At 48.0% G+C, this 25,918-nt stretch overlaps 1 protein-coding gene across 5 annotated transcripts; it reads right to left on the minus strand.

The window, feature by feature from the left end:
- Positions 1-12,571: 12,571 nt before the first annotated feature.
- LOC100670846 (zinc phosphodiesterase ELAC protein 2-like) lies at positions 12,572-25,786 on the minus strand. 5 transcript variants are annotated; one of them, XM_064271804.1, is made up of 9 exons: positions 25,497-25,786; positions 23,748-23,843; positions 22,456-22,541; positions 20,338-20,456; positions 14,856-14,955; positions 14,663-14,777; positions 14,387-14,465; positions 13,728-13,870; positions 12,572-13,179 (listed from the first exon to the last, which is right to left on the minus strand). In XM_064271804.1, the coding sequence occupies exons 1-5, from the start codon at positions 25,721-25,723 to the stop codon at positions 14,920-14,922; spliced, it is 564 nt and encodes a 187-aa protein (XP_064127874.1). In that variant the 5' UTR covers positions 25,724-25,786; the 3' UTR covers positions 12,572-13,179; positions 13,728-13,870; positions 14,387-14,465; positions 14,663-14,777; positions 14,856-14,919. The 5 variants fall into 5 exon arrangements, with proteins under 5 accessions (XP_064127874.1, XP_064127876.1, XP_064127875.1 ...); XM_064271806.1 differs by lacking the exon at positions 23,748-23,843; XM_064271805.1 differs by having other exon boundaries at positions 14,663-14,955; positions 22,418-22,541.
- Positions 25,787-25,918: the final 132 nt, after the last annotated feature.

Below are 25,918 nucleotides of genomic sequence, written 5' to 3' on the forward strand. Positions count from 1 at the left end.
CCTATTTCTCTAAATTTAAACCTAACTTTTATTTCTTTGTATCTCCGTATCTTCCTCTCCATATGGAAGGTGTAAGATTACATTTCTTAGTCCCTCTTTATTATTGTAATGTTGTATTCTTTTATATAATAACATCTCTGCTACCATGTTTTGAGCTTTTTTTTTTTTAATAATCTTGCTTTGTTTTTTTGGATTTCCCTGTCTGGGTTGACTTCTGGTTGCTTTGCCCAGTGTTCTAGTCTTGGGTTGATAGCTGATATTAATGATTTTCTAACCAAAGAACTTCCTTAATATTTCTTATAGCTTTGGTTTGATTTTTACAAATTCCCTAAACTTGTGTTTATCTGGAAATGTCTTAATTTCACCTTCATATTTAAGAGACAGTTTTGCTGGATATATGATTCTTGGCAGGCCATATTTTTCCTTCAGTTTTTTAAACACGTCATCCCATTGCTTTCTTGCCTGCGTGGTTTCTGCCGAGTAGTCCAAGCTTATTCTCATTGGCTCTCCTTTGTAGGTGACTTTTCGTTTATCCCTCGCTGCTCTTATAATTCTCTCTTTATCTTTGGTTTTGGCAAGCTTGATTATAATATGTCTTGGTGACTTTCTTTTAAGATCTACCTTATGTGGAGTTCAATGAGCATCTTGGATAGATATCTTCTCATCTTTCACGATATGAGAGAAGTTTTCTGCCAACAAGTCTTCAAGAATTGTTTCTGTATTTCCTGTTATCCGTCCCTCTTCTAGTACTCCAATAACTTGTAGGTTATTTCTCTTGATAGAGTCCCACATGATTCTTAAGGTTTCTTCATTTTTTTAAATTCTTTTATCTGATTTTTCTTCAAATATATTAGTGTCAAGTGGTTTATCTTTGAGTTCAGAAATTCTAGCTTCTACTTGCTCAATTCTGCTCCTTTGACTTTCTATTGAGTTGTCTACTTCTATAATTTTATTGTTAATCTTCTGAATTTCTGATTGCTGACTGTGGATTTTTCCAGCTTATTAAACTTTTCATTATGTTCCTGAATAATCTTTCTGAGTTCTTCAGTTGCTTTATCTGTGTGTTCCTTGGATTGTTCTGCATATTGTCTCATTTCCTTCCTGATATCTTGAAGGGTTCTGTATATTAAACTTTTGTATTCTGCATCTGGTAATTCCAGGAATGCACTTTCTCTAGAAGATCCCTGGATTCTTTGTTTTGAGAGCCTGTTGAGGTGATCATGGTCTTTTTCTTTATGTGACTTGATATCGACTGTTGTCTCTGAGCCATTTATAAGATATTGTGTTAGTTTATGCTTGCTTATTGTGTCATAGCTTCTTGCTTTGCTGTGTTTTGGTATACCCCTGTGGGTTGCTTGAGTGAGCTAGCTTGATTATTTTCACCTTTGCAGCTCTGGTGTCCTGTCCCCAGCTGGCTAGAGCTGTTATCAAGTGTATCAATCTAGGAGTCCACTCAATTTTCTTGTATGAATTCAGCTCAAGTTTCCAGGTAGCTGATATCAAGTGTGTGGTACAGGCTCTGTCCTACAGTCTTAGAGGGGCAGGGGTGATTGGCGTATATACCTGTATCTGATTGCAGCAGGGGGTCACGCTCTGAACAAGGCAGGGGGCTGAGAACCGACCCCTGAGTATCTCTGAGGAAAGTACGTCCCTGTTCCCTAGAGTGTGCAGGTGTGTGGGTTCTGCACACGGACCATGGGCACTCTAAGTTTTTGGTTGTAAGGACTGGGACGTACCAGTTATCTTTGGACCCCTGTCATGGGTGGCTGGGTGACCTGAGTGGAGCTACCAGTCCTTAGGTCCCTGATGTGGGTAGGTAAGGACCTTGTTTATTAGGCAAAGCAATGTCAAACATCAAACACCCGCCTCTCCACCGCACAGCTGAAATGGTTGGAGCCTGCCAACAAAGGCCTATTCTCCCAAAATAGGCCCATACTGGTCCATGTAGAAGGGAAAGATGCTCAAAGTCCATGGACTCTTTATGCCTGGACAGGAGTTGCTTCTGTCCTGAGCTCCTCCAGTTAATGGAGCTAGCAAATTATGTTTTCCCCCAAATGCAATTTTTTTCCTTACCCAAGGCCGGGAGGATGGCTCTAGGTACTCAACAGTGCCTATCTCAGGCCCAGGGAATTCAGCTGCTGAAGCTGGTTTGCGGGTGGGGGAGCATGTTAAAATATATGCAAGTACTTAGCTTTTGCCGAGAGCACTGTTCTCCTCAGGTTCTGGAGGTGTGAGTAGGCTGTGTGGCTGACTGCTTCTCCCTGAGGAAACTGTGGCTGAACGCCAGTACCAGCCTGCTGCTGTGCTCTGGGAATGATGCCAGAGGGCTCCCCACGATTCAGGTCCGGTAACTCCTCTGTGCTTCTGAATGGTCTCTTCTTCCCCCTGCCCCTCAGTTCGTTTTCTAAGCTTGCCTTTGAAGCTCAGGGATCCCAGCTTGTCCCAAATATACTCATTTCACTTGTTTTTTTCGGGCCTTTGTTGTAAAGAGGGCTCGCTGGAAGCATCTGTCTGTTCTGCCATCTTGGCTCCGCCTCCGATTCTCCTCCTTTTGTGTTCAACTTTCTTATCCCAATGTCTCACACACCCCTGCTCTGCTCCCTGAGGTCTGCTTTCATTGAAGACCCACCACCAAAGTAGGTGCCCTCTTGCGCTCATCCCTTTCTTCTGGATTACTCTGATCAATCATAGTCATTTTCCAGGTTTTATATGTATCTTGTTGTCCTCACAGAGTTGATCTCTAACTCCTTAGTTCACCATACACTTCTCCACTTTACAACTCCAGTCATTTTTCCGTCTCCTACCATCCTGGCACCCTATTCCCTAAGTCTTTGCCGAACTGCCCCCAACTCTCAGTGCCCCAATTCCTGCTAACCCTCATCCAGTCTTCTCAACAACCAAACCTCTGTGTCCTTTTACCTCTGCTGTCCCCACCCCCATACTTCATGCCCATTCTTCTTTGGATCCAGCCCCCATTCAGCTGCATCCCCTGCCAACCTCAGCAGCTGCCCCTTGGCAGCCGAATCTAGGTGTTTGCTTAGAGCCATGCAATTATAGACTGAACAGCTGGAATGGGTATGTGCAGGGCCTCAGGTGGTAAACCTCTCTGGAGTCCACGTTTTCCCCAGTGCCTAATCCCCTGTACCTCTTCCCAGGGACATTGTTTCTATCATTCATATGAAATTACTGATGCTGACTGCTGGAGTAGTAGGCATCATCCAAATACTTGGAAAGTGAGGGACAGTTGCTCATCCAGCTCATTAGGCCTGGGGCAACAGAAGCCATCACTTCCTTTTGGCCGGTATTCTGGCCTCGAGAACCTCGGAGTGCCACTGTGTGAGGTTGGCCATAGTCACAGAACCCGGTGTTTCTACCTCCCAGGGCTGGTTGTAAGTCAGTCCCAACACTGAACACAGGGGACATGATAGGTACCAGGGGCGATGTTGCATGTTGTAAAGACTATATGTGAGTGGGTCCTGGGGAGGTTGAGGCCTAGGTGGATACAAACACCATTGAATCACTTCTTTTTTTTTTTTCACAGGAGCTGGTTCAGTGAGTTTTGACTGTTTTAGGTCATTTATGGTATAGGGAGCCAAGTTATCTCAGAGTAACTGTGGCAGAGAGACATCCTGAGGCACCCATTTCCCATGCTCAGCATTTATAGTCTACTGGAGCTTTTTGGTGCACATCCTCTCCAAACTCTGATGGCGTGGCTTTAGAAGAGTCGGCCATCCTTATACAGTAATTTGAAAGGGCCCCCAAGAGAACCCATTGTCTTTGCTTACCATTTTACCATTATAGTCTCTGATTCCTTAAAAATTGAATGTGGTTCAGTATCCCCCCCATTAAAGTGTAATATATCTGCATGGTTTTCAGCCTTATCCACAGTTTGGTTTAATGGAAAAAGTAACGTTCTTAGTTATCTAGTGCTGCTATAACAAAATACCACGAGTGGATGGCTTTAACAAACACATTTATTCTTTCGTAGTCTAGGAGGCTAGACGTCCGAAATCAGGGTGCCAGCCCCAGGGGAAGGCTTTCACTCTCTGTCAGCTCGAGAGGAAGGTCCTTGTCATCAATCTTCCCCTGCTCTAGGAGCTTCTCAGCTCAGAGACCCCAGGTCCAAAGGATGTATGCTCCTGGCTCATCTAGCTTGGTGGTAATGAGCCCTTCTGTCTCTCTGCTTGCTTCTTTCTTTTATATCTCAAAAGCGATTGACTCAAGATACAACCTCATCTTTTAGATTGAGTCCTACCTCACCAACATAACTGCCTCTAATCCTACCTCATTAAGATCATAGAGGTAAGATTCACAACATATACAAAAATCACATCAGATAACAAAATTGTGGACAATCACAGTGCTGGGGATCAGGGCCTAGCCAAGATGACACACACTTTTGGGGGACACAATTCAATCCACCACAGTAACATAATGGCCCCACCACTTACAAGTTGTATACCTTAACTGCCCACAGTCTATGAAATGGAAATAGTAATAGTGCCCTGTGCCTTATGTTTATTTCATTCATCGATTCATTCATCAAGCATTTATTGAGTACATCATGCTTGGCGAAGTACAGGGTCAGTGGAAAAGAGGAAGACCCTTAATGAGGTGGATTGACACAGTGGCTGCAACAATGAGTTCAAGCATAATAACGATTGTAAGGATGGTGCAGGACCAAGCAGTGTTTTGTTCTGTGGTGCATAGGGCTGCTATGAGTTGGAAGCGATTCTATGGTACCTAACAACAACAGCTAACAACTGTGTGCCAGGCACTGTTCTAGGCACTGGAAATGCAATGATGAATGAGTCAGGCAAGTTTCTGTTTTCATTTATTCACAATTTGGTCCCTATCTAGACTCCTACAGGATATGGGTCAGGGATATGGGTAAGATGGGATTATCGGATGGAAGGGAGGAGGGAGGAAAGAAAGATATGCAGTGTTCACCAACTTCACAGGTCTGCCCTGGCCCACTAGTCCTTGGTTTGGGAATCATAAGCTTCTAGAAGTTTCTTGCCTTATAGCTGGCATTGCATTGCATCAGAGTCCACCCTCATCCCCATCCCACACAGGACAGGTGTTGAGAAATCCAGCTTGGATTTCTTCAGATGGAAGGAAAGTGCTGTGTACTTAATCAACACTCCCATCTCTGAAAGATGAGCTGCCTTTCTGAATCAGAAGATGACCTTGTCTTTCTTTTCCATATTGACAACTTTGTCATTCCTTTCCAACTGAAAAAAACATGAGGCATCTGTTGGTACAGCAGCTGGGTGTCCTATGCCAGGCTGTTCTGAACAGCCAGATACTGGATTAGATTCAGCCGGTGCTGGAAAGGCTGTTGGGTGGCTGAGAAGTCTAAAGAGTAGAGCTTGCTGTTCACTGATTTGCTTTGAAAGCAATGAAGCCAGTTTATCCATTTCTTCTTTTAATGTAAGTCTTTGTCTAAGCCATTCTTTTTTCTTTGGTCTCCAGAGGAAGCGAAATTGGACATATGCAGAAAGCCAGGCAGTATAATGAAGAAAAGGAAGCAGGACAATTCCTTCCTAACTGGGTGCTAGAACATTTAAGAAAGGCAGCTCTGAAACTTGGGCACTGTGGAACGGACCTTGGCTCAGGTGACTGGGGCTACAGATCTGACCGGCAAGACTGTTACTGGTTTTAGGCCTTGTTTGATTGCAGATAAGATGGAACTTCTGCATATCTCCTAAAAAATCTGTAAGTAACGTTTGCGTGAAACTCTTTGAGCCAGAGACCTGAGATAGTGTGATGTGTTGGCAAGGAACAGGACTTGGAATGCAGAAAGCGGAGAGCTCTGTCCCTTACCTGAGGCCCGTTTCTACACAGCTTCGGTTTTCTTTCCTGTAAAATGGAAATAACCACCGTCCTTCCCAGGATTGTTGTAAGAATTAAATGAAGTCAGAGAATGAGATCAGAATAGCTTGCTTCGCGCACCCTGGAGAGACGTATAAGGAGAAATCAGTGCTCAGGGGTGGAAGTAGAAGTAGCCTCTGTGTCACATGATCTGGAGTTCTTAAAAGGGCAGAAACCACCTTCTCTCCACCTCAGACTTTTACTGTAATCTTTCGAAAGCAGTTTTTATGGTGGTGGCCAAGTTCTCCCATTACTGCCTTCATTGTAGAGGTTCCTTGAAGCTATACCTCTCTTGATTTGGAATTTGGTGTCGATGAAAAGTGCTTGAGGACAGGAAGTGAAACCAATCCCATACCATGGTAGATTTGAGGCCTGGGCCATAGGATGATGGCTTGCTGACCCAGCAGTCAAGAGACCCAAAGCCCTGTTCTGGTTCCAGCAGCAATTTCTCGTGTCCTGGATGGTCAGATTCCTGCCTCTGAGCTGGTTTCCCGCCTCCCTGAGGCTTTATGGAACAGATGTGAATAGGTAGGGTGACTTGGCTTCCTTCATAGAAAGGTATGCCCTGAATTGTGGCTTGAACCCCAAAGACATAGTCCTGTTTTTGTGAATTGCCAAGTGATTGGCTCTCCTCCTGGATTGCTCTGAGCTATTGTCACTTTATGGCTTTCTAACACTGAGGAGACAGTTACCTGCCTAGCCCTGCTCTGATCTCTTACCTTTAGTCTAATTTGGTTTAGCAGAGAATTACTTGGCTAGAGCACCCACTTACTGAGTTCCCCCCACCAAGAACATGCTATTTTTTATGTATTTATTTTTTGATGTTGGGAATATACGCAGGAAAACATACACCAATTAAACAATTTCTATATGTACAATTCAGTGACACTGATTACATCCTTAGACTTTTGTAACCATTCTCACCCTCCTTTTCCAGATTGTTCCTTCCCCCATTAACATAAACTCACCACCAACTAAGTTGCCTGTCTACTCTATCTAGTCGCTGTTGTCAGTTTGATCCCAGATAGAGAGTTCTTCAAAGAGCACGATGCTGAAGACAGACATTCTTTACTAGTTAAGCTAAACTGTTGTTTGGTTTAAAGAATACTTCAGGGGTATTTTTGGTGTAAGGTTTAAAGATTATTTCAGCAGTAATTTCTGGGGCTAAGAATAGTCTATTATTCTTATTTAATTATAGGCCTTTGAACCAGTTTGTTCTGTTTTGAACCCCTGCTGAGAATTTGCATTTCCACCCCAGATATACTGAATCAGGATCTACAGTTTAATAAGATCCCCACGTGATTCTTAAGCATAATAAATTTTGAGATCCACAGCTCTACTAGTGGTTTTCAGAATTGGTCCCTAACCAGCAGTATTAGCATCACCTGGGAACTTGTTAGAACTACAGATTCTCAGCAGGTATTTTCCCCCAGAAGAATGCGTGAGATAAAATCCCAAACTCATACCGCATTTAGCAAACACTGATCATTGGTTGGAAGAAAATGAGAACGGTTTTGAACTGTCTCCCCAGACCCTCTGACCACACGATATGATGCCTCAGGGGCTGACCTGTGGTGACTGCTGAAGTCAGTATAGCAGTCCCCTCATTCAGGGAGGCAGGTAACATACTGGGCCGTGCCTGGAGTAGTCAGCCATTGTGTCACTACATGGCAGAGAGCCTGTACACAACCACTCAGTATTGTCCCAAGTGACACACCCACCCACAAACACACATGCCCCCCCCCCACACCCCAAGAACCTGAGTCCCAGCCGAAGCCAGTGCATCTAGGTCCACAGTGCACTGGGGTTTCTCATGGGGACTGTCCCCCCACCCCACATCCCTTGATTGGAGGGAAGCACTGAGCCTGCGGAGTCCGGCTTCTTGCTGCCTCTGAAAAAGCTAGTCAATTTTCAGTGTTTGTGCAGGGTCAGGAGTAAATATTATGGGTAGCCACCTCCTGGTAATCTGGCTTATTCGGGGTTGTAATTACTACTCAGAGTTCAGCTGCTGTCACCTACACTGAGGCTTAAGGAAAAATGGACAGTCCCTCCTTGGAAATGACAGCATCACTTCCCAATTGGCAGTCCTTGCAGTGGTGAGGAATGTTTTCCCGAGTAGGGGGAGCCTGCAGGCCTCCTGCCCTTGGGGGTTGTCCCCTGAGCGCATTTGCCCCATGGCAGCTGCCAGTGGCTGCCGACGTTCCCGGCCTCCCCAGGCAGGGACGTGTTACTGGCGGCATCACAGGCAACAGGGTGAGCAGTGGGTGCAGGGGACATTACTCGTAGAAGACCCAGGAAGAGGGCACGTACTTGAGGGACAATGACCCTCCACCTGCCTGAAAACGTAGCACTTACGTTCCGGCACGTGGGCTGAAGACCTGCTGACCCTTAGAGTGAGTGACGCCCTCCACGTACACTCTGCTTTGTTTTCCCATTCTTGTGGGAGCAGACTGTCTCGGCCCGTACGTCCAGTCTCTGAGCCAGGAGAAAAGCCGTAGGGTTTCGTGTGGCCCACCTGTGACCGTGGAACTTGTCATAGTGTTCTGTTGCGTTCTCGTTTGGCCGTGTTGATTCCTTTCTCCCAATCCTATCATTGTGTTCTTGCAGCTGTGTGACATGAGTGACGCAGTGTTGGATACGTGTGAGGGGCTGTTCAGGGTAAGCTGGCCCCGGCCTCACCTCCTCACCCCCCGGCCAGCTCACAGGCCGGCCGCCCGCTCCGTCCCCTCTGCATGTGGCTCGCTGGGCTGCCGCACTCTTCCTGCCTCCCCAGCTTCCACAGCAGCCACCTGGCCCCTGAGCTGATTTGGCTTTTTGGAATCACTGTTTTTTTTTTTTTGCCTTTTCATTAGGAGGAGCTGTGGTGGAGGGACTAACAAATAGGCTGAGCCCTTTTCCCCCTTCTCCTTCACCAGTTTCAATTCCTCATTCCTTCTCCCTTTGGCTTAGAGCTTGGGTAGGTACCAGATCTGTTCTTCCTACAAGGAAGCCGTTTTGTGACTTGACCGCTGGCCGAAGGCTTTTGTGCTCAGTGCCCCAGGGAGGGTTCACCTGTAGATCTTTGTTCAGGGCAGTGTCTCTGTGGGAGGACACGCCGGTGCAGGCAGATACAGGGACCTCGCTGGGGCCGAGTCCTCAGGACGGGGACTTCCAGCAAACATCCAAGGGTGTACCTGTGGATCTCCACTCTCAGATTTCATCTCTAAACTGTCTTCCTCTGGGCTCAGAGCCGGCAAACCCTGAGAGAGGCCCCTCGGTCTCAGAATTCTTACCCGAGCCTCGCCCACACCCCCGATGTGTATCGCCAGCTAGAGACTTTCCATCCAACTCAGTAATTTATTTTGGGAGCATTTATACCAGTATCTGCCTGGTCGGCTCCTATAAACGGAGGCAAAAGCAGGAAAGACCCCAGGAGGAATGAGGTGTCTGCCTCTGTGAGGGGTGGGCAGAGTGGATGAGGGAAGGGCTTTCCCCACTTTGGCCTCCAGGCTCCCGGGGGTGCGCCCTCTCAGCCCCTGGTCTTGCACAGCAGCCTGATGCAGGAGGACGGTGGCAGTGACAGACAGGTTTCTAACAGACACTTCGGGAGACGTCTCCAAAACTAGCAGTCACAGCTTCCCTCTTCCTGTGAACATCAGCGGGGCTCTCTCCCTGGACCCTAGTCCCCTGCCACCGGAACTGCCTTCTCCTTCAGGGCACTCTTTAAGGGGCTGGAGGATGTCAGTGACAGCTGATACCACGCGCCCCTTCTGGGCTGGGCACACTTTAGTCGCTTTCTCAGTATCGTGTTTAAGCTCATTACCACCATTTATTCTTCCCATCTGACTGCTTAGGACACTGAGGCACAGGGAAGGTAAAGCATTTACCAGGCCACCCTCCTAATTCCTGACAGAGATGGGGCTTTGTGGTCTTAACCGATGCTCCACCCGCCTTAGATGCCCTGCCAGGGCAAGGCACAGGAGAAATGGGCCCTCATGCTAAAGGAGGGCACAGACAGGCCCAGAGGTCCCCAGACACCCTTTCAGGAGGCAGAGCTGCCTGCTTCAGGATGAGCAGGTGGCATTGGCCGAGCCAGCCTCAAACCCACCGAGGTTCCCCTGAACAGCCAGCAGAACGAAGACAGGCTGGAAGGGCGTTCTGAGGACCACTTGGGGGTGGGGAGAGGGAGAAGGTGCTTTTGTCCCAGAGTGTACATGTTTGTATGTCTTTTAGGACAGTGTCCAAATGTCTGTGCACTCAAGGGAGTATTTCCCAGACTAAACTTTTGTTGAAAAACAAAAGCAAACCCTCCCAAGGCTGTCTTGGAGCAGCTCCCATTCTAGCTCCACCTTCCCTGTCGCCCCTGAGAGCTGCCCCTGACCTAGGCTGGCCAGCAGGGCTGAATGAAGGCTAGGAGCGGAGCCGGCCAAGGGCTGAGCTGGAGGGTTGAGATGTAACCCGGGGGAGCCGTTCAGGCAGTCCTCTCTGCCCATGGCAGAGTCAGATGCCTTGCTCTTCCAGGCTTACAAGGTAGAAGCCGAGCGGGTCGGACCCTAAACTGACCCTGTAGTAGGTTTCAACCAGCCCCTAAATATTCTGCCCCTAAAACGAGCAGAGCGCTGCTGCTTAGCGCTAGCTGTATTTGCCTGCAGTGAGCATCTCCTCAGCTGGACGTCTCTGTTCACCCACCTCTCTCTCTGCCAATTTCCAGATCTTGTCCACTTTGATATCCCCTCTATCCACGTAGAGCTGGGGTCCTCGCTCCGCCTGAGCCCCCTGGAGCACATGCGGCGACACTAGGTGACTGAGAAAAGGGACTCGGAGGAGGAGTCTGAGAGCACCGCCCTCTGACACGGCTTTCCCGCCCACCCAACCCGCGTGTACATACGTGTGCCCAGACGCCCGCTGCCAGGAGCGTCGTGAGCGTGCCATGTTCTTGGCTCCTTGTTGTCACTGCCAGCGAGAGGTTGGATTTTCAGTGTGAGCTCCGGCCCAGGTGGTGCGTGGCGGTGGTGCGTATTTTGTTTGTTCCTTTCAGGTGGTTACCTGGGCCTTTTGTTTGATCTTTGCCTTTTGACTTTGTGCCTCTTGATCCACTCTCAGCCTCCAGGCCAAGCAGCACCCGCCTCTCTCCACCCACGGGACTGCTTGTCAGAAAGGCCCCCTGCAGGGCAGGGGTGCTGGGGCGACTGGCTGGTTAGCCGTGGGGGCTGCTGTCTTTCCTTCGACAGCTAATGGCTAGCCCTGCAGTATCAGCTTTATCTGACAGGGGGACTTCCGGACATCCTGGGGCACCTGGCTTTTCCTCCTGCTTGGCGGGGTGCGGGCACAGCCAGTGACAAAACCTTATGGCTGCCCTTGGTCAGATGGCTCAAAAGTAAATTGCTTAAAACCAAGTATGTGTCACTTCCTAACAGTCTTATTTATATGAGCGGAAGCTCCTTTCACCCCTATTGTTTTATATTTCTGGATTTAAATGATCCTGAGGCTGTCAGTAGGGCCCAGCCGCCCCTTCCCCACAAATGTTAGCTCTCTGGCAGGAGCTCTGGCCCCCAGAGCTTGCTAGGTGTGTGGGCCCAGAGCCTGGCTCTTCTTTCTGGAGGTTACAAGTGAATAGCAATAATTCTGTTGCCCAGAGCATGTCGACGAGAGGCAGCCAGCCCAGGGAGCACCAGCATCTGCCACTCATCTCCTCATGAATCCCAGCCATTAGCAGGAGGGCCCAGAAGGGCACTGCGGAGCCTGTTCACACTTTGGGATTAAGGGAGTGAGAACCAGATTTGGGTCATGCATGCAAAACCAAGATTTACAATTTTGTCCTTTTAAAATAGATATAATATACCTATATATGATGTAATATTTGTACATATGAAATCTATATTTGTTTAATTTGAGCCATTCAATCTAAACCAGTGTACAGGTATACAATGAAAGTTTAAATGCTTCATTATTTTTCCCAACATGGTGTACAATCACCCTTCTTGGATGGGGGGTTTGCACAATTCTGATGTCACAGCTTTGCTCACTTCCTGGCAAGGGCGGTTCAGGACCCAATTTGTAATGGAGCCCAGGGGTCGAAAGTTACCTTTCAAAACATGTACAAATAGCTGTCAAAAGTAATGTTATTAAAATAGATTGATCATCCCTGAGCATGGCCTATCTTCTTGTTTCAGTAACACACGTGGGGGGCACAGAAATAGGTCTCAGGTGCTGCCCCATGAGGAACCCCAAGAGTCACCAGGGAAGGCAGAGTCCTTGGTCTCACGTCTCTCGCATCACCTGAGTTTTAAAGCTCTTTCTCCACAAACAAATACTAGGTAGATCTTTGAAAAATATCTCAGTTTTCAAGCACTTAGTGTTTTTAAACCCCAAAAGGAGCCAGCCAGCCTAATGCAGGATTTCTCAGTACTCTCAAGGGCAAACAGTGACTCTCACTGTGGGGTGGGGGAGAGCCAGTCCACCGCTCCATGTCTCACCCAAAACCAAAAGAAGACGAGTCTCAATGCACTGCTTCAGCCACCCAGCGCCCCCAAATGGTGTGGAGGACCTGCATGGAGCGAGTCCTGTCAAAAACTAGGCTAGTGAGTGGGGAAGGCCTGTCTGCAGTCAGAGCTGGACATACAGGGCACACTGGGCCCTGGCGGCAGTGGTGGCAGTGGCTGCAGTGAGGAGAGGACTCACCAGGACAACAAGCAGGGCCAAGCGAGGGAACGCAGGGTTCCAAACTGAATCTTTATTGTGTTTGGGTGTCTTGGACATTCAGACTTCCTTTCCAGCTCCCCATGCAGACGGCTGGTCTCGGTGCAGAGAGCATACCTTCACTGGAGCAGGGGAGGCGTGCCGCCCTGATTTCTGTAGGATGTTTCCAAGGCAGACTGGCATGGGGATTAGTTACACTTGCTGTGGACACTGAGCAGCCTCCGTGCCCGCAGCTCCCCAGGTCCCAGGGGGTCTCTGGCAGATGGGTCCTCGTCCCGGAGCCCAGCCAGGGCACAGCATCACTCGTCTACTCCTGAGTGCTGTCCTTGTCACGCTCTGCTCTTTGCCTTCGACTGGCAGGAGAACAGACACTGGTGCCCACACACGGGTCACTCTGATCCCTCACTGGGCTCTGACCTTCTTGCTCTGTGGGCTTAGAGGTTCATCCCTGGGCACCCTCTTCTTGCTCTGTGAGCTCAGAGGCTCATCCTTGGAGAGCAGGGCCACCCGCAGCTGCCGTAGCTCCCGCTTCTCCCTGTGTTCCTCCATCTCCTCAAGGTCGCTGGCAAACAGGGCTTTGAGCGGAGGGATCAGCTTGGGCACCATGGAAAAGTCTCCAAAGCAGACCTAAGGCAAGGAGGAGGTGAGGAGGTGAGGAGCACCCCCGAGGGGATGGAGCTGTGAGTGACCTGTTCACACAGCAGCACCAACTCCCTCTCCTCACCAGTCAGCCCACCACAGAGTTGACAAAGCACCAGAAGAGGGGCTGGTGACGCACCCCGCCCTGGCAAAGGGGGCCATATTGGTCCCTGGGAAAGGCAATCCAGTCTTTCACAGTTGAGCTCCCCGAACAACAAACCCTGGCTTATTCTCTGACCCTTCATTCCAGAAGGCCTGGGGGAAGAACGCCTCCTGTCCACCAGGCTCGTAATGACTGAATGGACTGGGCCTAGCAGAGGCCTTTGTAATCCCCAGTGACCTGACTGAGGCTGGTTTCTGAATTGCCCCTGCAGCAGAAGGCCTCGCCCGTCAGTCTGGTGGTGAGTGTGACCCGGTGTGAATCACTGGGTGAGACACATCTTACACAGCTGGCCCTGGCACCTGAGGGGAGAATGTACCACCCTGTGCCATGTCCGCCGTCCCAGCCCCCATTCCATAGCCCACAACATACAGACCTTCATGTGGTCAAAGGGGATTCCGACTCTCATTGAAGTCGAGGCTGAAGAGGGGGATCTTGGCGTAGTGCTGACTGTAGTGGTTAAGCATGATGAACTTGGCATTCATCTGTATCCCCACTCCAATAGCCTGGGAAGTCGTGCTGCGAAGAAAGAATGCAACTGAAGCTCACTCCAGAGTAGAGAGTTGGCACTGACCTGGCCCTCAAACTCGCTCAGCGCTCCTGGGAGGCTGCCAGGTCCCCTTACGTGTTCCTCGTTAGCTAGCACAAACTCCTGAGGGCCAGATGCCACACACTCCCCTAAGTCAGGCCCACACAGGGCTTCGTACTTGGCGTAGAGCATGCTTTCATTAAAATACCACACAAGATCCAGCTCCCCTCCCCCTTGGCCTTCTCCCCTACTTTGCCTGGCAATCCCTTGACCTGTCTTGCAGTTTATCCCGGCATATTTCCAATTCTTTCGAAAACTGCCCTTGACCCTAGAACCCAGAGAACGCTGCATAAATAAAGGCAGAGAATTTATAAGAGAACTGCCTCGGCCTCGGCAACCACATGCCCAAAGCGGCAATAGAAGGCTCCTCAAAGGTTCCACGTGGCAGAAGTTGGTGAGGGGTGGGGGGAAGAGTGGGTGATAAGGAACAAGAGGGCCTGTGTTACCTGTGTGTCTTTTCCACCGCTTCCTCTTCTAAACCATCTTCCAAAGTGGCTTCATGTACGAGGCGGGTGGCATCTTTCCCTATAGAACACACGGGCATCAGAACAGAGTCCCAGCATGAGAAGCACACAGCCCAGGGTTCAACAACAGTTTCCTACGTCCTGTGACTTGTCTGTGTGTGGCAGTGACACCCAGAAACTGCCAGGGTGGGGACCCAACTCTGCCGCCGCTGCTGACGTACAAACTAGCCCACACGCCCCAAAGTGACCTCTACTCACCCATCTGGACCAGGGCATCACAGGGCATGGTGTCCCCTGAATAGACCACATTCTAGCCATACGTGTGCACCAGCGCACAGCCGAATGGATGCCTGCAGTGCTGAACCAGGCAGGTCTGGAACACAGGGGCAGGGTGAGGGCTCTGTGGCTCTGTCCAGGTTGCCCTCCCCAGTACCCACACGACACTCTTTACCTTTTCCAAATCACACGTTTCCAACAGAGAGCTAATCAGTGTTTCAACTATGGGACAGGTGTCCTCAACCCCTTTCTGAAGGCATTTGGCAGGAATCAAACTGTGAGAAGATTAAACATGAAAAAATAAAATATTTAACATCTGGAATCAAAAGCTCAATTCTCTTCAACACAACACTTTCGGCGAAGAACAGAATATCCAGAAAGAAGCTCAATAAAGCCAAGATCTAAATGCCACAATCAACCAACTCGATCTTATACACATATACAGAATACTCCACCCAACAGCGGCCAAGTATAGTTCCTTTTCTAGTGCACATGGAACATTCTCTAGAATAGACCACATATTAGGTTATAAAGCAAGCCCTAGCAGAATCCAAAACATCGAAATATTACAAAGCATCTTCTCTGACCATAAGGCCATAAAAGTAGAAATCAATAACAGAAAAAGCAGGGAAAAGAAATCAAACACTTGGAAACTGAACAATACCCTGCTCAAAAAAGACTGGGTTATCGAAGACATTAACGATGGAATAAAGAAATTCATAGACTTCAAGGAGAATGAAAACATTTCCTATCAGAGCCTTTGGGACATGGCTAAAGCAGTAGTCAGAGGTCAATTTATATCAATAAATGCACACATCCAAAAAGAAGAAAGGGCCAAAATCAAAGAATTATCCCTACAATTTGAACAAATAGAAAGACAGCAACAAAAGAAACCCTCAGGCACCAGAAGAAAGCAAAAAATAAAAATTAGAGCAGAATTAAATGAAATAGAAAATAGAAAAACAACTGAAAGAGTTAAGAAGACCAAAAGGTGGTTCTCTGAAAAAATTAACCAAATTGATAAACCATCGGCCAGACTCACAAAAGAAAAATGGGAGAGGAAGCAAATAAACTGAATAAGAAATAAGATGGGTGATATCACAACAGATCCAACTGAAATTAAAAGAACCATTGCAGATTACTATGAAAAATTGTACTCTAACAAATTTGAAAACCTAAAAGAAATGGATGAATTTCGGGAAACACACTACCCACGTAAACTAACACAAACAGAGGTAGAACAACTAAATAAACACATAACAAAAGAAGAGACTGAAAAGGTAATCAAAAAACTCCCAATAATAAAAAAGCCCTGGCCTGGAGGGCTTCACTGCAGAGTTCTACCAAACCTTCAGAGAAGAGTTATCACCACTCCTACTAAAGGTATTTATTTCAGAGCATAGAAAAGGATGGAATACTCCCAAATTCATTCCATAACGCCAGCACATCCCTGATACCAAAACCAGGTAAAGACACCACAAAAAGGAAAATTACAGACCTATATCCCTCATGAACTTAGATGCAAAAATCCTCAACAAAATTCCAGCCAATAGAATTCAACAACATATCAAAAAAATAATTCGCCATGACCAAATGGGATTCATACCAGGTATACGGGGATGGTTCAACATTAAAAAAACAATTCATGTAATCCATCATATAAATGAAACAAAAGAAGCACATGATCTTATCAATTGATGCATATAAGGCATTTGACAAAGTTCAACACCTATTCATGATAAAAACTCAGCAAAATAGGAATAGAAGGAAAATTCTTCAACATAATAAAGAGCATTTCTACAAAGCCAACAGCCAACATCACCCTAAATGGAGAGAGCCTGAAAGCATTCCCACTGAAATCGGGAACCAGATAAGGGTGCCCTTTATCACCACTCTTATTCAACATTGTACTGGAAGTCCTAGCCAGAGCAATTAGGCTAGATAAAGAAATAAAGGGCATCCAGATTGGCAAGGAAGAAGTAAAAGTATCTGTATTTCCAAATGACATGATCTTATACACAGAAAACCCTAAAGAATCCTCAGGAAAACTACTGAAACTGACAGAATTCAGCAGGGTATCAGGATACAAGATAAACGTACAAAAATCAGTTGGATTCCTCTACACCAACAAAAAGAACATCGAAGAGGAAATCACCAAATCAATAGCACTTACAGTTGCCCCCAAGAAGATAAAATACTCAGGAATAAATCTTACCAGAGACCTAAAAGACTACAAGACACTACTACAAGAAACCAAAAGAAACCTATGTAAGTGGAAAACATACCTTGCTCACGGATAGGAAGACTTAACATTGTAAAACTGTCTTTTCTACCAGAAGCCATCTGTAGATACAATTCAATTCCGATCCAAATTCCAATGACATTTTGTAATGAGACGGAGAAACAAATCACCAACTTAATATGGAAGGGAAAGAGGCCCTGGATAAGTAAAGCATTACTGAAAAAGAAGAACAAACTTGCGAGGCCTCACTCTATCTGATTTTAGAACCTATTATACCACCACAGTAGTCAAAACAGCCTGGTACTGATACAACAACAGGTACACAGACCAATGGAACAGAATTGAGAATCCAGAAATAAATCCACCCACATATGAGCAGCTGATATTTCACAAAGGACCCAAAGTCCATTAAATGGGGAAAAGACAGTCTGTTTAACAAATGGTGCTGGCTTAACTGGATATCTATCTGCAGAAAATGAAATAAGACCCATACCTCACACCATGCACAAAAATGAACTCAAAATGGATCAAAGACCTAAATATAAAATTTAAAACAATAAAGATTATGGAAGAAAAAGATAGGGACAATGCTAGGAGCCCTAATACATGGCATAAACGGTATACAAAATATTAGTAACAATGCACAAACACAAGAGAAACAAGATAACTGGGAGCTCCTAAAAATCAAATACCTATGCTCAACCAAAGACTTCACCAAAAGTGGTAAAAACATTATGTACAGACTGGGAAAAAGTTTTTAGCTATAACATTTCCAATCAACGTCTGATCTCTAAAAGCTACATGATACTGCAAAAAGACAAATAACCCAGTTTAAAAATGTGCAAAGGACATGAACAGACACTTCACTGAAAAAGACATTCAGGTAGCTAAAAGATACATTAGGAAATGCTCACAATCTTAGCCATTAGAGAAAAACAAATCGAAACTACAATGAGACTCCATCTCACTCCAACAAGGGTAGCATGAATCCAAAAAACACAAAATAATGTTGGAGAAGTTGTGGAGAGACTGGAACACTTATACACTGCTGGTGGGAATGTCAAATGGTACAACCACTTTGGCAGTCGATTTTGCACTTCCTTAAAAAGCTAGAAATAGAACTACCATACGATCCAGCAATCCCACTCCTTCGACTATAGCCTAGAGAAGTAAGAGCCTTTACACGAACAGATATATGCACACCCATGTTCACTGCAGCACTGTTTACAATAGCAAAAAGATGGAAGCAACCAAGATGCCCATCAGTAGGTGAACGGATAAATAAATTATGGTATATTCACACAATGGAATACCACAAATTGATAAAGAACAATGGTGAATCTGTGAATCATTTCAGAACATGGAGAAATCTGGAAGGCATTTTGCTGAGTGAAATTAGTCAGTTCGAAAAGGACAAATGTTGTCTGAGACCACTATTATAAGAACTCAAGAAATAGTTTAAACAGAGAAAAAAATATTCTTTGATGGTTATAAGACTGTGGAGGGAGGGAAGAAAGGAGGGAAGGGGTATTCACTAATTAAATAGTAGATAAGAGGTATTTTAGGTGAAGGAAAAGACGACATGCAATATAGGAGAGGCCAGCAAAACTGGACTAAGCCAAAATCAAGGAAGTTTCCTGAATAAACCAAATGCTTCAAAGGCCAGCACAGTAAGGGCAGGGTTTTGGGGACCATGGTTTCAGGGGACATCTAAGTCAACTGGGATAAAAAAAATCTATTAAGGGAACATTCTGTGGCGTCTGGGGTCTTAAAACGCTAGCACGTGGCTTTCTAAGATGCATCAATTGGTCTCAACCCACCTGAAGCAAACCAGAATGAAGAACACCAAAGACACAAGGTAATTATGAGCCCAAGTGAAAGAAAAGGCCACATAAACCAGAGACTACATTAGCCTGAGACGAGAAGAACTACAACCGATGACTGCCCTGACAGGGAACTCAACAGAGGAACCCTGAGGGAGCAGGAAAGGAGTGGGATGCGGACCCCAAATTCTTGTAAAAAGACCAGACTTAATGGTCTGAGACTAGAAGGACCTGGTGGTCATGGTCCCCAGACCTTCCATTAGCCCAGGATAGGAACCATTCCCAGAGCCAACTCTTCAGACAGGGATTGGAATGGACTATGGGATAGAAGATGATATTGGTGAAGAATGAGCTTCTTGGATAAAGTAGACACATGAGACTATGTGGGCAGCTCCTGTCTGGAGGGGAGATGAGAAGGTAGAGGGGGTCAGAAGCTGGCCGAATGGACATGAAAACAGAGTGGAAAGGAGGAGTGTGCTGTCTCATTACGGGGAGAGCAACTAGGAGTATATAGCAAGGTGTATATAAATTTTTGTATGAAAGACTGACCTGATTTGTAAACTTTCACTTAAAGCACAATAAAAATGAAAAAAAAAAAAAAAGTTCAAGTCTATCACCGGAGAGCTCCAGAATCATTCTTACGAAGAAATGCAATTTAAATGGCAGTCACTAATCAAGGAAAGAGTACTCGAATAACCAGATGCAAACCCTCGGGTCACTGCAAGCCACCTGACAGATGAGCGTGCTCTCAGCTGAGGCCACAGAGGGCCCTTTTCAAGCAGGCCATGGACAACTTCAGACAGGGGCTGCCTTTCTCTTGAACTTCCCCTTCATCCGCCTGGAACAGATGATCTCTGTGCTAGTCACTATCCACGTACCCAGCCCTGGAGTCATTTCATGGAGGAATGTTAGCAAAAAGTACAGAAACAAGCACAGGATGAAAATAAGGGTTGAAAAAAAATGCTTCGAAGAAAACAACCATTTAACTGAGAACCATCTAATGGCTTCTGGTTTTGAGTCAAAGCATTTACTCCATCTCTGCATTTTGGGATGAAGGCAAGCTTGCCCTAGTGACCGAAGACCAGACGAGTTGTGGAATGACATCAAGGACATCATCCATGAAGAAAGCAAGAGGTCACTGAAAAGACAGGAAAGAAAGAAAAGACCAAGATGGATGTCAGAGGAGACTCTGAAACTTGCTCTTGAGCGTCGAGCAGCTAAAGCAAAAGGAAGAATTGATGAAGTAAAAGAACTGAACAGAAGATTTCAAAGGGCCTCTCGAGAAGACAAAGTAAAGTATTATAATAACATGTGCAAAGATCTAGGCCTAGACCCAGGACAAGATCCAGGACTAGACCCAGGACTGATCCAGGCCTAGAACCTGGATTAACTGGTCTGGGATGGGGGCAGGGGCTGGTATTTTTAAAGCTTCCCGCCTCCTTGCATCATTCTAACGTATAGTCAAAGCAGAGAAACACTGCATTGAAGAAATAAATCAGGGCAGAATGTGCTTTGGCAGGACTCTGCAATACCATGAAGCCCATGTGGGAGGGCAGAGCCAGGGGAGAGGCCGTCAGTGGGCTCCTGCTCACCTGCTGGGGTGGGACCATCCTGCACACTCTTCCTGGACTCCTGCACGCTCTCCTGGAAGTTGGGGAGCTCCAGGGCCTCGGCTGTGAATTCATCAGGATTGCAAGTAAGAACAGCATCCCTGCGGGGAGAAAGCATCTCAGGTGACCAAGGTGGCACAGGGTCTCAAGCAAAAGCCAAACTGGATATCCTGAATAAATTAAATGGAAACAATCTGCAGAAAGCAATTCCGTTCTACTGCATTTTGGGGCCTTTCTAAGCTAAGCGGTGGCGTCAGAGCAAGTTCTGTACAGCTCAGCTCCTTAGAGCACCACTCAGCCTCAGAGCCTGACAGCTAGAGGACACTCTGCACACTAGACAGGGCTTGTGAACTGCAGGCGAATGACGTCTGAGGGGGACCCTTCTTTGTGGGGGCTGTCCTGTGCACTGTAGGATGTTCAGCAGCATCCCTGGCCTCTTCTCACTAAACGCCAGTAGCACCTGTGCCCCCACCAACTGTGGTAATGAAAAAGTCTTCAGAAATGCCCAGTGTCCCCGGGCGGAAATCGTCCAGGGCTGAGAAGCACAGCCTGAGAGCGGTGGCTCTTAATGCGCACTACTATTCAACTGGGAACCTTATTAAAGCGCAGAGCCTGATTCAGGGGCTGGGGCTGGGGGTGCTGAGATTCAGCCTTTCTAGCAGGACCCCAGATGATGCTGGTCCTGACCACACTGAGGAGCGAGGCCCTGGACCAGTGAATCTCAACCTGGCTGAGCATTAAAATCACCTGGGAGCTTGAACAAGTCCCTGGCCTAACCCTCAGGATTCTAATTCAGCCGGTGCTCCTTGGAAACCCTGTGGGGCAGTTCTACGCTGTCCTGTAGGGTCGCTATGAGTCAGAGTTGATTCAACTGCAATGGATTTGGATTTGATTTTGGGGGGGCCAAAAAAAAAGAAAAATGTTGCCACCAAGGATTCCAACTCATAGCAACCCTAAAGGACCAGGTAAACCTGCCCCTTTCCAAGGAGCGCCTGGTGGATTCAAACCGCCGACCTTTCGGTTAGCAGCCATAGCTCTTAACCACTGCATCCCCAGGGTTTCTAGGCCTGGGGCAGGACCCAGGGATTGTATTTTTTAACAAGTACACAGTGAATCCACATGTTGCTAGGTTGTTAGTCAGTGCTCTGCAGACCAGCCTGTGCAGATGTTGACAAAGGGCCAAAAGGTTCTTCAACCCCAGGATGTCGTCGTGTGTTGTCCTGAATCACGCTACCACATAGTTCTTAAAGAGCCTGACAGCTCAGCCACAGGAGCACACACACATCCAGTAATACTGCAGAACATGGTCTATCCTAATGCAGACACTGTGGAGCAGACAGGGAACTTCAAATTATTCAAGGTTCAGATTTTAAAAATTAAAATAAAGACCTGTGGCATTTTCTCACATTACTAGCTGGAATACAAACTGGTAGAGCTTTCCCGGACGACAATTTATATGGCTCAAACATCTTAAAAAACTTTCACTCTGATCCAGCAATCCCACGTCTAGGAATTACCCTAAGGGAACAGAGTTCCATTCATACCTTTATATTAAAGACATTTACTGTTTCAGAAAAATAGCTAAGACTCGGTAACATCCCAAATAAGTAAACCTCCCTTCCTGAAATACCAATAAAAAACCTCATTACTGGAGACTAATGATGCAGGAGAAGACGTTTTTCTACTACAGCCTCACAAAGACAAAGTCAAAAACATATCAACAATCGTTATCTCTGGGTGATGCGATTCTGGGTGCCTGATCTGCTTCCTCACCCGTCCCCTGTTTTCTATGTAGTAAAACAAGAAGCGTGTATCGCTGTTACTAACCAGGGGAACAGCTGTAGAGAAGGACAGTCGCTGGCCCCAGTCCCCCTACCTCAACCTGGACTAGGGTCAGTCTGTTTTTGTAACTCAGTCTTGGAACACAGCCATATCCCTTTATTTATGTGCTTTCTGTGGCTCTTTGCTGCTACAATGGCAGATGAAGAGTTACGACAGAGACAGAATGGCCCACAAAGCCTAAAATATTTTCTATCCAGGCCTATACAGAAAGTCTGCTGACCCAACCATGGCCATGACACTGGATCGCCCCGCACTGACCGCTGCCACTCCCTCCTGGGCCGGAGCTGATATTTGAGGAGACATTCAGCCCGCACGGCGGGCACGCGGAAAGCAGTACCTTCTCCCTGAAGAGACAGAAACACAAACACACTCCATGGGGAGAAAGAAAGTGCAGGAGCCGAGCCAACCGGGCTACCCTGTGACGCCACCTAATGGTGGAGGTCGGCGAGCGGGGGGGAAGATGCTGGGGTGGATGAGGTTGAGCTGCGTCTGAATCTTGTGGCTGTGGAGGTTGTGAACTGACGTACAGTTCTCATTCAGGATCAGGTGCTGTGTGTCAGGCCCAAACCTAAGACAAAAGACCCGCCGTTGGCAGCACGCTTTAGGGGACATTTCATCTAGTGGGCAGCACTGGGGATTAGGAAGTGTTCACAGAGTGTCAGGGACAAAATGGCCAAATGTAATTCTGCTCCTTCTGTCTCCACACACCTGCTATCTTCAGGATGTGCTGAGAAGAGTGCTGGGAAAAACAAGAAAAACGAAGATGTTTGGGCCTATCGACAGTGATGCAAAAACAAAATGGAGAATGGGGTGGAAGCAGAAAAGGCACAGTGAGAGGAAGGCAGAGAGTGTATGTTAAGACTCAAGCCCTACAGGAACGGAGAGAGCTGAGCAGCAAGAGACTGCCGGGCTTATGGGGAGGGAGATGAAGGGAGATGTATGGGGAGAAACAGGAGGGGAGGCAGGAGTAGACCCACGCTTACTCTCTCCCCTAAGTTTAACTCAGAGAATCCTGCCCACCTGACGCCAGCCTTGGCCGACGAAGCCAAGAGGAAAAAAGTAAAACAAACACTCTTTCCACTTACTAAATTTGGGTAGCATCTAAAGATTAAACAAAATAGAACTATAAAGTATTTAACATGCTGCCTGACACACAGCAAGCACTCGATAAACAGAAGCTATCACTGTATGCTCTCCAGTCGATTCTTTAGGATTCACACGTAAAATCATCAACAAAAAGGCGGTATTCAGAGACTGAGTATAGAGTGTGTGTTGGTGTGAAATTGAACCCTTGCCATAGCCAAGCTGCACACAGACACATGCACACTCTGCCACCCTGGGGCAGGATTTCCTCACAGGAGGGGTACAGGGGGTGCTCCTGGACTTCCAAGAAGGCGGTCATCCCAGAGAGCTGGGGCCTGAGAACATGCAGCAGGAGCTGAAGGATGGGTAGGTAGCACGTGAGTAAACACAGCGAGAAGGAAGGAGCAATGGGAACTCCTGGACAACCAGCACAGCTGCCCTGTGAGCCGCTGGGCAGGGCTCCATACCTCTCCATCCACTGCTGGTATCTACTGTCCAAGAACACAGATTCTGGGGCCAGGTGAACCACCAGGGCCACAGGGGCATCAGCCTTCCCTTGGTACCTGGAAGGAAGAGTGGGGCTTTTTGCTTTGTAAAGTGACACAAACTCAAGGAGAAGATGGAGAACTTGCACAGACAGACTGTGCCAGGCTGGGAGGCATGCCCCAGCTCTCCCTTCCCAAGAGACCCTGCCATGGGTGCAGCAGTGAGCTGATGGCCCTCCGGCCCACGCCACACTCTGCCCAGCTGCTCCGTGCAGAGCCCGAGCACAGCGGGGCACCAAGCTGGGCCACTGCTCCCTGGCGCAGCAGGACCCTTCTCAGGGCTGCTGCAGCTGGTGCTCTTCCTGCCCTCCCTCCTTTCACAGAGGCCAGACCTGCAAAGTGCACAAAGGCCCTCCCCTCTACTCCTGCTCTCTGCCCCTGTGACTTTCACAGGCATTTCCCCAGGGAATCTCTAGCACTTCTAATTCCACCTTGGTGTTGGCTTTCCAGAGGACCTGAGACACAGGTAGAAAAAAATCAAAACCCTCTCTAATTCCACCACCCATACAGACAACCATTTAACAAGCTGATTAAAACTTATTAACATGTTTCAGTTACTTTAAAAAAAAAAAGAAGTTAGCTATTTTCATACAGCCTTCCCCGGCTCCACTGAGAGCAATGCCCGGTACACAGGATGGTCACAGCTCACTTACAGGAGGGGCCTGACTGCACCGCTGCCCACGGCTCCGTTCAAACACAAAACCTGTACATCAGGGTGCCCGAATCCCCCCCATAGAAAAAGGGTCTGTTGTGCTAATAAGAATCATATAAGTGAAAAAATACATATAAATAAAAACGAGGAGCAGGAAAAAAAAATAGAATAAACCATTAAGAATGGGAGAAAAGCTAAGACACAGATGTGTGGGTCAGAGTCCACCTAGGGTTACTGCTGAACTGCAAAGCTGACAAGCCATTCTGGAGAACCAAACACGAGAGAGCTCAGGTCTGCTCCCAGGCTGTGATTCCGTGTGATTCCGTCCTCCACAGACCCTTCACCAAGGCCGTCTCAAACACATCTGATCTACCTGACTTGTTCCATGTAGGTAAACGTAAGAAAATTCAGGTAGGTGAGAATAACACAAAGAACGGTATTTTGAGTATTAGTTAGAATCCAGTCCAGAGTTCTAGAATTTACTGTGGACTTTCCAGTGCACAGGGGTCTCCGGTTTTCCATTTTTTCTAATTTCACTTCAAGGCTGCATGCGCCCCGGCGCTCACTGACTCTCAGCAGGCAACGTAAACCCTGGCAGTATGACCGGCTCTCAGGCAGGAGCCTCCACCTCAGCACGATGGCTTCTTAAGGCAGCACCGCCCAGGCGAGAAGCCTGACTGCCACATCTTTCTCCCGCCGAGCCACTGGTGATTTCGAACCGCCGACTTCTCGGTTAGCTGTCAAGCGCTTTAACCACTGCGGCACCAGGGCTTCTTCACTGGCGCACACAGGTCAGGAATCTAAGACCGCCCCCCTCCCCCGAAAAGGCCCAGAACCGCGCCAACAGTGGGATCCCACGCGGGTAAGGAAACAACACGGGCAGAGGAAACACAAGCCCAGAGAGGTGCTGCGATGGCCCCGGGCTGCACAGCACAGAGGGCCCGGCCGGCTGGGCTGGGGCGGAGCCGGGTCAGCGGGCGCCGCCAGGCCCGGCCGTGTGCCCAGCGCGGCGCACTGACCGGTTGTACTCGGAGAACACATAGAGCGCAGCGCCCGCGTCCCGGCTGCCGGCCGCCACCACCTGCAGGTACACGGTGTTCGGGCCCCCGGGCTCCCACGACAGACCACGCTTCTCCCGCGTGCGTAGGTGCCGCAGCGCGTCCTTGGCCGGCCGCTGGCGGCGGGCGGGCCCCTGCGACATGGTGCCCCCAGCCGCGGCCCGCAGCAGCGAGCGTAGAGCCCACATGCACCTGCGTCCCTCGGAGCTCGGAAGGGCCCGGCACCACCGTCGGCGGCCACGAGTACCGCCGCTCCGCTCGCATGGCGGGTCTGGCCAATCAGCAAGCCGCGAACGGCGAGGCCCGCCTACTCGAGGCAGCGCATCCAATAGCGAGGAGCCTTGCCGCTCGGGCCTTGTCACGGGCGGGGGCTATAGAGAGGA

Source organism: Loxodonta africana, chromosome 18, assembly GCF_030014295.1.
Source record: "Loxodonta africana isolate mLoxAfr1 chromosome 18, mLoxAfr1.hap2, whole genome shotgun sequence".
NCBI lineage: Eukaryota > Metazoa > Chordata > Mammalia > Proboscidea > Elephantidae > Loxodonta > Loxodonta africana.

Bases quoted from the DNA above. Each gene is read 5' to 3' on its own strand.
- LOC100670846 (XM_064271803.1), bottom strand. From the start codon at position 25,723: ATGTGGGCTCTACGCTCGCTGCTGCGGGCCGCGGCTGGGGGCACCATG. The intron at 23,844-25,496 runs GTCAGTGCGCCG...TCTTCCTTCCAG, and splicing joins GTGTTCTCCGAGTACAACCG to GTACCAAGGGAAGGCTGATG.